The sequence below is a fragment of the Sorex fumeus genome, unplaced genomic scaffold, assembly GCF_029834395.1.
Source record: "Sorex fumeus unplaced genomic scaffold, SorFum_2.1 ptg000130l, whole genome shotgun sequence".
Lineage (NCBI taxonomy): Eukaryota > Metazoa > Chordata > Mammalia > Eulipotyphla > Soricidae > Sorex > Sorex fumeus.
Genome location: NW_026606187.1, coordinates 1055797 through 1067796, shown reverse-complemented (window position 1 = coordinate 1067796; position 12000 = coordinate 1055797). Strand labels below are relative to the sequence as shown.

General features: G+C 59.0%; 1 protein-coding gene across 1 annotated transcript in view; it reads right to left on the bottom strand.

Annotated features, from left to right (window-relative positions):
* GSG1L (GSG1 like) overlaps positions 1–12000 on the bottom strand; it is a 157550-nt gene that overhangs the window by 5390 nt on the left and 140160 nt on the right. The window contains exons 5-6 of the mRNA XM_056138858.1: positions 9016–9183; positions 2562–2632 (exon numbers count right to left, since the gene is read on the bottom strand). Coding sequence (XP_055994833.1) covers positions 2562–2632; positions 9016–9183 — 239 coding nt within the window. The remainder of the gene's footprint in view (positions 1–2561; positions 2633–9015; positions 9184–12000) is intronic.

Genomic DNA, 12000 nt, shown 5'->3' with positions numbered 1-12000 from the left:
CATACAGACTCACACACACAGAGACACACTGTCGTGTTCAGGGTGCCCCTCTCCGGCTGACCAGGAGCTGTTCCAGAACACAGATATACACACAGAGACACACACATACACAGACACACACAGATACATAGAGACACACACATACACAGACACACACAGATACACACAGACACATAGAGACACATAGAGACACACAGACACACGCACAGACACACACAGACACACTGACACAGACATACAGATACACACAGATATACACAGACACACACATACACAGACACACACAGAGACACATACAGACTCACACACACAGAGACACACTGTTGTGTTCAGGTTGCCCCTCTCCGGCTGACCAGGAGCTGTTCCAGAACACAGATACACACAGAGACACACACATACACAGACACACACAGAGACACACATACAGACTCACACACAAAGACACACTGTCGTGTTCATGGTGCCCCTCTAGGGCTGATCAGGAGCTGTTCCAGAAGGGATGGGATCTGGGCGAGGCTCCTTGCGGAAGCCGCACACCGTCTGGGCGTTCCCAGCACTGCCTTGGCCCAGCCCACCCACCGCCCAGCGCCTGCGAGCTTGGCAACTCCGAACCCCTGCTGAGCCGGAAGGTGGGGTGCCTGGACACGGCTCTGTGGCCAGGAGCGGGGTCTCAGGACTGTGACCCCGACGTGACCTCCTCAGGCTCCCTCCCTCAGTGCCATGGGAGGGGACAGGGTCCACCTGGCAGAGGGGCTGCGGGACTTGGCCCTTGTAAGGGGGGTTTGGGGGCTCTCAGGCAGGCTGAGGGTGTGGGGGGGCCTTTCCTCAGCCCCTCCCCCACTGCCTCACATCACCCGACCCCCACCCTCCCTGGGGTCTCAGCATTCCCTCTAGCTTCCTACAGAGCCCCCAGTGGTGCCCCCAGTGTGCCTCCATGGGCTCCTGCACCCACTCCCCAGGGAGGGGCCGCACTGTGCTCCACCCCCCCAGACGCACACCCCCAGTCCTGTGTCACAGGGCAGAATCTAACTTGAGCCCACTCCCCCGAGCCCCCACAGGGCCCCAGGATCCACCTCTGCCGGCCACGAGCCTCCCCCTCCCGTGTTCCCTGGAACCGACCACCCCCAAGAAGCCTTGTCTTGGGGTCAGCTTCTGGGGGAGCCGACCAAGACATGGGTTCTCCTGCCGGCGGAGTTCCGCCCCCACCCCCCATGTCTCCCAGGCTAGACCGCTCCCTCCGCCTGTAGGCAGGCCATGGACAGACAAGACACCTCAGGAGGCCGTGAGCACTCGGGGATCATCCCCAAGTCTCCTCCACCCTCAGACCACCGCCTACCAGCCATGCAGGACCCCATCCCTGCCGCCCCTGCTTTGGTGCTTTGTGTGGACGGGTCTACTGCCTGGAGGACTTTTTGGGGCGACTCCCCACGTGCTGGTCTCCTGCTGGCCCCACCTTCTGGCTCCCTGAAGAGCAGAACCCCTCCCCCCCACGCAGCGCTGGCGGGTAAGGAAATGGGCAGTCTCCAGGCTGGGCTTGACTCTGGGTTCCCCCTGACCCCCACTATGTCCCATTCCAGGGCATTTACAGGGGGAGACTGACCCTCTCTGCATTCTTTCATCTTCCAATCTGGGCGGGGGGGGGGCCTCCCCTGCCCACCAGGCTCCCGCTGCTTTCCGCAGTATTCTGGAAGTTGCCGGAACATGGAGCCCCCCATGTGCTCCCTACGCCCCTGGGGAGGGGGAGGTTCTGCTCCTGACCCTTTGCTCCAGGAAGCTGCACGGGGAGTCCTGGTGCTCGGGAATCTGGCCTCCCTGGAAGGCAGGGATGGGGGCTGGCCTGGCTGTTCTCCCGGTGCTTCTGCGCCACTTTGGGCCGGTCACGCTACCTCTCTGAGCCTTTCTTTATTTCCTCCTGCACAAAATGTGGATTAGGTCCAGGCTCTTAGGGTAGCGAGGGGGGTGTCCATCAGGCATGAAAGGGCCTTCCGTGGGGAACAGGGACTATGTGGCGACCTTTTTTTTCCTTTTTTTCTTTTAGTATCACACCCGGCAATGCACAGGGGTTACTCTGGCTCTGCTCTACACTCAGGAATTACTCCTGGCGGTGCTCAGGGGACCATATGGGATGCTGGGAATCGAACCCGGGTTGGCCTCATGCAAGGCAAATGCCCTACCCGCTGTGCTATCGCTCCAGCCCCAAGATCTGACCTTTGACATGTCCCTTGAGATCTGTCCCTTCCTGTCAAGCGAAGCCCTTCTCCCGGCAGCCTCTGCGCTCTGGCGGTTTGCTAGTGGGCACCCCAGATTCTGTCTCACAGCGTCCCCCCACCCCTGCCCCCGCCCAGGAGAGCGGCTTATGAAGCCACGCGTCTGAGCTGCCGCCCTCCGGCCGCTCGCCTCCTCTGTTCCTCTCCCTTTGACCGCTGGTCACCTGCCCCACACACTTTCTCAGCATCCCCAGCCTCAGTTTCCCCACCCGTCGTGTGGGGGTGAGTCTTTGGGAGCAAGCGAGGGTGGGGGTGGTGCCAGCGGGTGGTCAGGATGCAGAGACGGTCACTTACGGGTGGGGTATCTCTCTGGGCGACAGTCCAGGCGAAGGTCCTCCTCCTCGTCCACATCCCCCTTCTCGATCCTGGAGAGGAAAGAGCCGGAAGCCGGAGTGAGAGCGAGCAGGCTCATGGCAGGCGTGGGCCGGCGAGGCTGCCCGTCCCGGCTGCGGGCAGTTTGCAAAGCACCAGGCCCCCCTGGTCCCTGGCCACCCTGAGTCAGGGGCGTGGTTCCCCCCACTCTGTTGAGGAGAAGCGGCAGGAGGCCAGCGGGGGAAGGCGGGGAGGGCCAGGGAGCTGGGCGGCCCGACAGGGGGGCAGTTCTGGGCCAGGTTCTGTCAGCGCGTGTCCAGGGGTCAGTTCGGAGGAAGGAGTGAAAGCATAGCAGGAGGCACTTGCCTGGCACGCAGTGGACCTGGGGTGGATCCCCACCTTCCCAATGGGCTCCCCACCCGCCAGGAGCAATTCCTGAGTGCAGAGCCTGGAGCGTGGCCCCAAGACAAAACCGAGAAAGGCCAGGTCACCAACAGGCGCAGACACAGGTGGGCGGTCTCACGCCCCCAGGACACCACCGCAGGCTTTCTTGGAGGCTGTTGGTTTTCTGCTTTGGGGGGGGGTAACGGGGTTCCTCAGCTGTGTCAGGCCCCCACTCAGGGGTTACTCCCGGCTCTGTGCTCAGGGGTCACTCCCCGTTGGCCCTCTACAAGGCAAGCACCCTCCCTGCTGTGCTCTCTCTGACCTCTGTCACTTTTTTTTTGCTTTTTGGGTCACACCCAGCGATGCTCAGAGGTTACTCCTGGGTCTGCAGTCAGGAATTACTCCTGGTGGTGCTGGGGGGACCCTATGGGATGCTGGGAATCGAACCCCGGTCGGCCGCATGCAAGGCAAACGCCCTCCCGGCTGTGCTGTCGCTCCAGCCCCTCCTTCTCTTTTCTCAAGCGAATGAAAGACTCTCCTGCCACTCCTCCTGCACCCGAGCCACAGCCAACCTCCTGCTCTGCCATGTGCTTCCTCCCTTTGACAGGGAAGCTTCTGGAACACACGTGCCTCTTCTTCCTGTGCTTTTGCAGGGCCACTGCATTTCAGAAGGAGCTGCCCTGTGGATGGACCAGAAACCCGGGTGGGAGGGTAACCAGCCATAGACCACAATGTGGTCCCAGACCAGAGTGCCCCCCCAACCCTTTCCTGGTGGGCAGTAACCCCCATAGGCCCTCCGTCACGTGACACCCCCAAAGCCCATGGGGTTGGGCCCATGTTTGCAGAAGCATCACTTGACTCCCTGGGAAGTGGTCCCGTGTTCACGCCCCCTCCTGAGAGGCCGAGATGGGGTGGGGGCTCGGGCCTTCTCTGCTCCCCCCTCTCTTTCCCCCTGCTCTCGCGTGCAAGAAGGGCGCAGTCCTGCCCACGCAGACACCCCGCCAGGTCCCCCTTTCCCATCACCCCTCCTCCCGGGGACACGGCAGCCGGCCATGGCACAAGCCTCGGTCACCAGCGGTCACACGCCACTCTGAGCGTCCGGGTCCCCCCCCCCCCCCGGTTCACAGCTCGTCCGGCAGAACCCTCCCAGGGGGCACAGAGGACACAGCTGTCCCCGCTGGGCACCTGATGTCCCCTGAGCACTGCGGGCGGTGACCTCTCCCCGGCCCCCAATATAGAGAAACGTCCCCTTCAGGCTCTGCCCCTGCTTGTTTGTGTCATGGCAGCCAGGCTAGCACGCCGCCAGGAAGTGGGTGGCTGAGAATCCCCCCGGCCCCCACTTCTGTGCCCAGGGGCCCACTCGGCCCTAACCTGCCCACAGGTAGCCGGTGTGGCCTGTGAATATAGGGTGAGACCAGAGACCATGTGGGTGGGCACCACCAGTGTCAAGGGCCGGTGGCCACCTTCCCATTCGTCTTTGAGTGGAAACATCTTTGCTCTTTTCCAGGGACCCCCCTCCGCCCCCTGCAGAGAGTGCAAATGTCCTGACCATCACCCCTGCAGGGGGAGGCCCCAGCCTCACTCTTCTCAGATGGAGCGAGTGCTGGAGTAACCGGCTCCCCCCTCACGTGTTCCCCTCCCCAGCTCTGGGCCATGACACCAGGACCGTTCCTTAGCGGGCGGGGTGGGCACGCAGGCCCCCTCAACCAGGCCCCTCCCCACTGGCAGGGCTCTCAGAATGGTCCTGGGAATGGCCAGGGGACAGGGTTCTTCTCCCCCTCCAGCGACCCCCGCCACCCAGGGGTGGGGTGGGCTGTTCAGTGTTTGAGGGTGAGCGAGAGCCTCCCCCAGCTCCTCCCCCGCAGGACCTGCCTCCCTCTTTCCAGGGTCAAAAACAGCCATAGCGGTTCAGGCCAGGCAGCCGGCGCGTCCCGACACTGTGGCGCGGCTGTCTGTGCCGGGCCCCCCAAGCCTGCTTCTCTGTGATAAAGGATCACGCAGGGCTCTGCCTTCATTCCCTGGGCTCCTTCTCCTTTAAATAAGATGCAATTAAAACGCAGTGCTGGAAAATGACAAACACTGCACAGGAGAGGCAGGCTGGAGGTCCGGGCAGCGAAGGCTGGCGGTGAGATTCCAGCCCGGCGGGGTCCACGGTGGACGCTGGCCCGCCGCTCTGGGCTCCCGCCTGTGCTGGCCTGCAGCCCCCCCTCCCCCAGAGCTGCTCTGCTGGAGGCCTCCAGAGCCCCCATTCCTGGGTGCGAACAGCTTAAGGCACGCGCCCGAGTAAGGCGTGAGGGGCAGGAGAGTGCCCGGCCCTCCTGGTCACCCCTGTCCTTGTTCCTCTGGGTTTTGTTCTCGCCCCGTTGAGGGTGAGTGGAACCCCCTGAGCAGGTGTCAGGACCCCAGGAAGGCGTTTCACGTGGCCAAGCGCCCTCTCGACACCAAGCACATGCCCCCTCCCCCGCCTGGGCGCCGGCTGCTCTGTCTGCCCCAGAGAGAACCCCGCTCTCGGCACCCTCTCCGCTGAAACGCTGCCCACCGGGAGGACGAGCAACGGGACCCTCCCACCCCACCCCTGCTCTCAGTCCTGGCACAGGACCTGCCCCAGCCCCAGCTCAGCCTGTGTCTATAGTCCAGTGTGAGACCCTCTCCCGCCCTTCCCCTCCTCCTCCTCCCTATCCCCTCCTCCTCCTCCCTATCCCCTCCTCTTCCTCCCTCCCCCACAGAGGATGCAGAGTGACCAAGGGACACCCGAGCACAGGAAGGAGAGGCTGCTGAGGGCTGGTGCTGCCTCAGTTGCTTCTAGAACCGTCTGTGCAGGGGAGAACCAGCAAGGGTTTGTGTGGTCAAGACAGACTCCTCGTCTCTGAAGCTTCCTCCATCCAGAGCTAAACACCAAACCTGGAGCTCCCTCCTGCAGAGGTAGGAAGGGGAGGAGTACACACACACACACACACACACACACACACACACACACACACAGTCACACAGTCTCACACACACATCCCACATACAGCCACACAGCCACACACTCATAATCACACAGTCACACACATGCAGCCACACACACAAACACAGCAGCGACACATAGTCAAACACACAGTCACATACAGTCACACACATACAGCCACACAGTCACACACTCACAACTATACACACGCACAGCCACACACAGTCACACACAACCACACTCATGCACACTCAAGACAGGCACACTCTCACGCTCACTCACACAGACATACATATGTGCATGCATGCACTCACACATGTACACACATGTACAAAATTCATGTGTTCACACATGTACATACATATACACGTGTGTACACACACATTAACAGATGCACAATCACATAATACACACATACACTCACGCACACACACAGACATACACACATTCACAAGATAATCACACATTCATCACACACATGTGCATGTTTACTCACTGGTCCACACACATTCACGCGTTGTCTGCCACACTCACACACCACGTACCCACATCTATCCATCCACTTACTTGCAGACTCAGACCCATGTTCACACACACACATTCACCTACAGGCTCACACACATGCACACATGCTCTTGCCATGCTTCCTCATGCACACACACGTCACCTATCTGACACCGTGCCCAGGGCTGACACCGATCAGCCCCCGTGGACCCTCCCTGGGCACACAGAGCTCTGGGCTCTCCGGCCGGGGTTCAGAGGGATGCGGAGCTCGTAGCTGAGGGCAGACTGGTGGGGGCTCACTCAGGTCTGGGTCCCCCGGCGCTTTCCTCTGCTCCCCCCGCTCCCGAGGGAGAGGCTAGGATTTGGGGGACGCTGGTCAGTGCAGGCCGGCTGGCCCCTGGCAGAGACCCACCCCGCCGTCTGAGCTCTTGGTGGGGGAGGCACGGACGCTGAATTAGGACAGCCCAGCTAAGCGGAAACGCTCTCCTCAGAGAGTAAGGCCGTGAAATGTGGCCGCCGTCTGCAGAACGTTCTAGCTCTGCACGCAAAGCCATACCCTGCACACAGGCGGGACCTCCCTCTTCTCCCCCGCGCGGGCACCACTCAAACTGGGGCACCCGCACAGGCAGCTTCTTGCCGAAGGGGAGCAGACAGGAACCTGCCTCAGCGAAACGAGCCCGCGCCCTCTGGCCCGGAGGAGCCGCACGCCCACAGCCAGGTTAGTGCTGGGACAGGGTTGATGGGGCTGCAGACGTCAGCCGGCTGGCTCGCGGCAGCTACCCTGGGCCCCAGGCCGTGCCGGCTACCTTCCCGGTGAGGAGCCCAGTGTGCCACACTCGCAGGCTCTTCTCTGCCCGCAGTCCATCCACACCTGGACCCACATCTGGACGCCTGGTGGGGTTCCAGCATGGGGCGCTGGGTGAGAGCCCAGAGGGGAGGCCTGGAAATCCCCCCAGCACCCAGTTTGACCAGCACCTCCAGGGAGCCTGGTCAGGTTCAGGGACCCCAAGGATGGCAGTGAGCTCCCAATGGAGCCCTTCGATGGTGGAGTTTGGAGTCAAACAGACAATAGATTACAAGGAATGACAGGTGGCAGCTGCTCGGAAAACCAGCACGGGGCTAAGAAGGGACCAGGAATTGAGAACAAATTATTGAGGAAGGCCTCGCCAAGCATGGGGCTGGAGACCTGAGTGAGCCAGCTGAGAATTCCAGGACACAGCAAGTGCAAAGGACCTGGGGTAGGGATGGGCTGACAGTGCTCAAGGGGCAGGAAGAAGGTCTTCATGATAGAGGAGAGAGAAGGAATCCAGACAGGCCAGGCAGCTAGGCCAGGCCCTACCTTGTGGCTCTGCAGAGGCCAGCTCCTCAGTGCTGCCCAGACCATGCATGGCCTTCTGCCCCCTCTCCTCTGGTCTCCCATCAGCCCTAAGCCCTGAGAACCTGGCAACTTCCTGCCACTGAGATCCATTATTGTATGTTCAGTCAGTTCCCCCAGAAGCCGACTCTGCAATAAGGATTTGGCAATGAACAGTTTTTTTGGAAATGGTCCCAGAAATGTTATTCATCTGTGTGCCTCTTTTTAACTTATCCATCCATGCATCCATCCAACCATCCGCCCATCCAACCAACCATCTATCCATGTGTCCATGCATTAATCCATGCATCATCCATCCATCCAACCATCTATCCAGGCATCCACCCATCCATCCATCCATCCATCCATCCTTCCTTCCTTCCATCCATCCATCCATCCATCCATCCTTCCTTCCTTCTATCCATCCATCCTTCCATCCATCCATCTATCCATCCATCCATCCATCCATCCATCCATCCATCCATCCATCTATACATTAACCCATCAATCCATTCACCCATCCATCTGTCTATACATCCAGCTACCCAGTCACCCAATTATCTACCAACCTTTTCATCCATCCATTCATCCATCCATCTATCCAGCCAGCCAGCCATTCATCCCTTTATCCACCCATCCAACTATTCACCTTTCCACCCATCCAGTTATCCATTCATCTACGCATACATCCATCCACCCAGTCACCTATCCATCTTTCCACCATCACATTTATCCATCTATCCACCCAGTTCTCTGTCCACATAGCTCCCCATTCACCTACCCACCCACTCACCCACCCATCCATCCACCCTGCCAGGCTCCCTTGCACCCAACCTACATATTCACACCCACTGGTCTCTGTTACCTACCTGACTCCCAGCTGGGCCACAGGGACCCTGTAGTCTGATGAAGCCACTGACCTTAAGGAGCCCTAAATAGTCCTACTCGGGGCCCTTTCCAGTCAAGCAGGGACAGAATCCAAGAAGGAAGCCTGGGGCCAGACTCTGGGTGCTCAGAAACGGGGTCAGAGGGCCACATCCAGTTCCCTACTTGGTCACTCAGGCTCTGATCACACAAGCCCCGCTCATATCCTGTGAAACACTCAAATATCCTGGAAACGTCAATAGGGTGGGACCCAGCTTCAGCTCCGCCCTGCCTGCCCCCGCCACCCCTCACCCCCAGAGACACTTCCGCAAGACCCCTCACTCCGGCATTGGCGCTGGGACTGGGGTAAGTTCACTGACCTCTCCCGGAAGTACTTGATGGCCTCGGGGTCCCTGAAGGTCGGCTCCTCCCGGTAGCCCTGCTCGTAGACCTTGCGCTTGTGCCGGAACTCAATGACCGTCTTGGTGTAGGAGTTGAGCGTGGTGACCGAGGCCGCCATGCAGCAGGTAAAGGACCCCCACGCCAGGCTGCCAGGAGAGGAGACAGGGCCACGGTGACCGAGGGCAGGGCCGGGCCACAGCCCCAGGACAGACCTGGCCCCTCAACTGCCCTCCAGAGCCGGGAGGGACCTACTGGAGTGCAGCCCTGGGCAGCAAGGTGAGAGCGGGCGGCCAGCAAGGGGCTGGCCTCGGCGATTCAGCCTCAGATGGAAAACATCCTGGAGCAAGTGGAGCATGAGCGAAGGCAGGGAGAAGCATGCAGTAGGCAGCGTCCCCCAGCGGTGGGATGTTTGGGGGGCTGGAATGGGGGTGGGGGCCATGAGGGTAGGAGCTGAGGATGGAGTCGTTGGTGGTCAGACCCCTGAAGCTGGTTTTCCAGGAGACTCAATGACCTTTTCCCAAGTGTGGCCTGGACAACACAGCTTTCTCCTGCCGCCCGGTCCCTACACCCAGCCCCTGTGCCCAGTGACCGTGGCCAGCGTCACCCGCTCTCCTCTCCCCATCTCTGAGGGCCCCTCTCTGCCCGTCCATGCTTACTTACTCCATCTGGGGGGGGTGCCCGGGTTGCAACCCCAGGGGGCCACCCAAGAGTGCAGATTCTGTCCTGACTCCATCGAGGAACGCACCTGCCCAGTTCCTCGGCCCGGGACTATGTGGAGCCCTGGGGCCGGAAGTGGGGTGCCCACCTGAATCCGGTCACACCCAATCTGGTTCCGGCCCCTGCTCCCTGCCTCAGTGCACTGACCTCACCTCCTACCCGCCCCCCAGGGGGCTCACAGCACCCTCGGCCTCAGGGCGGCTAGAAGGGGAAGCAGGGTATACCTGAGAACAACCCCGCCTTTGTCCAGCCGGGTCCCGTGGCCAGACCCAGGCCTGTGCCCCTGCTATTTCGTGACAGGGCTGACGCGGCTCTTGCAGTACTTGGATTCGCTGCTGTACTGTGGGCTTCCATCCTCCTTCCTGACCCCCTCCAGCCCTGTCCACCTGAGGGCCCCCATCCCTCTGTGCTGGTGATTGGATGAGGACTGAGTATGTGACCAGAGCTGGTCCAAGGCTGAGATGCCTTCTGTAATGGCAATGCAGCTGACCAGTGATGGAGAATGAAGATGTGGGCTGGCTTTGTCCAACCAGCATCTAGTCTGTTAAGTATCCCCTCCCCCCTACACACACACTCCTCCTTCAGACCAGGTGGCTTGTGTGGGGGCTGGTCTCAGTCCCACCATTGCCGGTGCGTGTCACCTCCCTCTGGCCACATCAGTCGGGTTCAGGAACCAGCGTGCGACAGTAGACTCAACGTCGGACCGTGGCAGGCGCTGCTGGGACAAGGGGCTGCTGTCCCCTCGGTCACACACTGTTCAGTTGCCCCCAGCCCTCCTCGCACCCTGTGATTCTCTTGCACCTCCCCCGCCTCCTCCCGCCCATCACTTGTTTTTAAGTTAAGCTTTGCTTGTAGTGCCAAGTCCAGGATGCCTAATTCCAGGTTCCCAAAGATTTTCTCCTATTTTTTCATTTGAGACTGGATTTGAGGGTGGGGATGAGGAAGTGGGGCCACACCCAGCTGTGCTTCATGCTTATTCCTAACTCTGTGCTCAGGGATCATTTCTGGTGGAGCTCGGAGGACCACATACAATGCCAGGGATTGAACCTGGGTTGGCTGTGTGCAAAGCTAGGGTCTGACCCACAGTCTTATTTCTTCAGCACCAAGATTAATTTTTTTCTGGGACTGGAGCGATAGCACAGCGGGGAGGGCGTTTGCCTTGCACACGGCCGACCCAGATTCTATCCCCAGAATCCTATATGGTCCCCGGAGCACTACCAGGAGTAACTCCTGAGTGCAGACCAGCAGTAATTCTTGAGCGTTGCCGATGTGACCCAAAAAAGAAAAAAAAAGAGATTTATTTTTTTCCTCTATGAATGTCCGATAGTGCCAAGACCAGTTGAAAAGGCTATTTCCCCTCACTGAATGACTTTGCAACGTGGTGAGATCTCAGTTGGGCATCTTTGGGCGGGCGTATTTCTGAGTTCTCTGCTCTGTCTCACTGATCTGTGCATCTGTGGCCCCGTCTTTGCCACGTGGGCAGACGAGAAGGCTGGAATTGGGTGGTCTGATTCCTCTCTCTGTATTCTTCCTCACCAATTGTTTTAGTTGTTCTAGTTCTCTCACACGTCCTTATAAGTATGTGAAAAACATGATCAAAGCCTAAAGAAATGTTGCTGAGATTTTGGTAGGAATTGCATTAAACCCGTGTATCAACATGAAGAGAACCTCCGTCTTCACCATGAGCATAGTCTATCTCACTAGAGTCATTCCGTTCTTCGATTTCTTCCATTGGCAAGTCATGGTCCTTGGTGATCCTATAAATACTTTGTTAGATTTATGCCGGAGTGTTTAATTTTTTTTTTTTTTTGCTTTTTGGGTCACACCTAGCGGTGCTCAGGGGTTACTCCTGGCTCATGCACTCAGGAATTGCTCCTGGCGATGCTCAGGGGACCATATGGGATGCTGGGAATCGAACCTGTGTCGGTCATGTTGGCTGCGTGCAAGGCAAACGCCCTATCCGCTGTGCTATTGCTCCAGCCCCAGTGTTTAATTTTTTTAATGTGCCAATGGTATTGAATTTTTCATTTTGTTCCCCAAATGTTCATTGTTTATTAATACAAATAAAATTGATTTGGGGGGACTTTGTGTTTTCTTTCTGGGTCCTACCAAGCCCAAAAGGGCTCAGTGCTTGGGGGTTGATCCCAGTGGTGTTTGGCGACTAAGAGGTGCCTGAGAACAAACTCAGCCCTTCTGCATGCAAAGCATAGAGTCCAGCTCATTGACCCACCTCTTTCTTTCTCTCT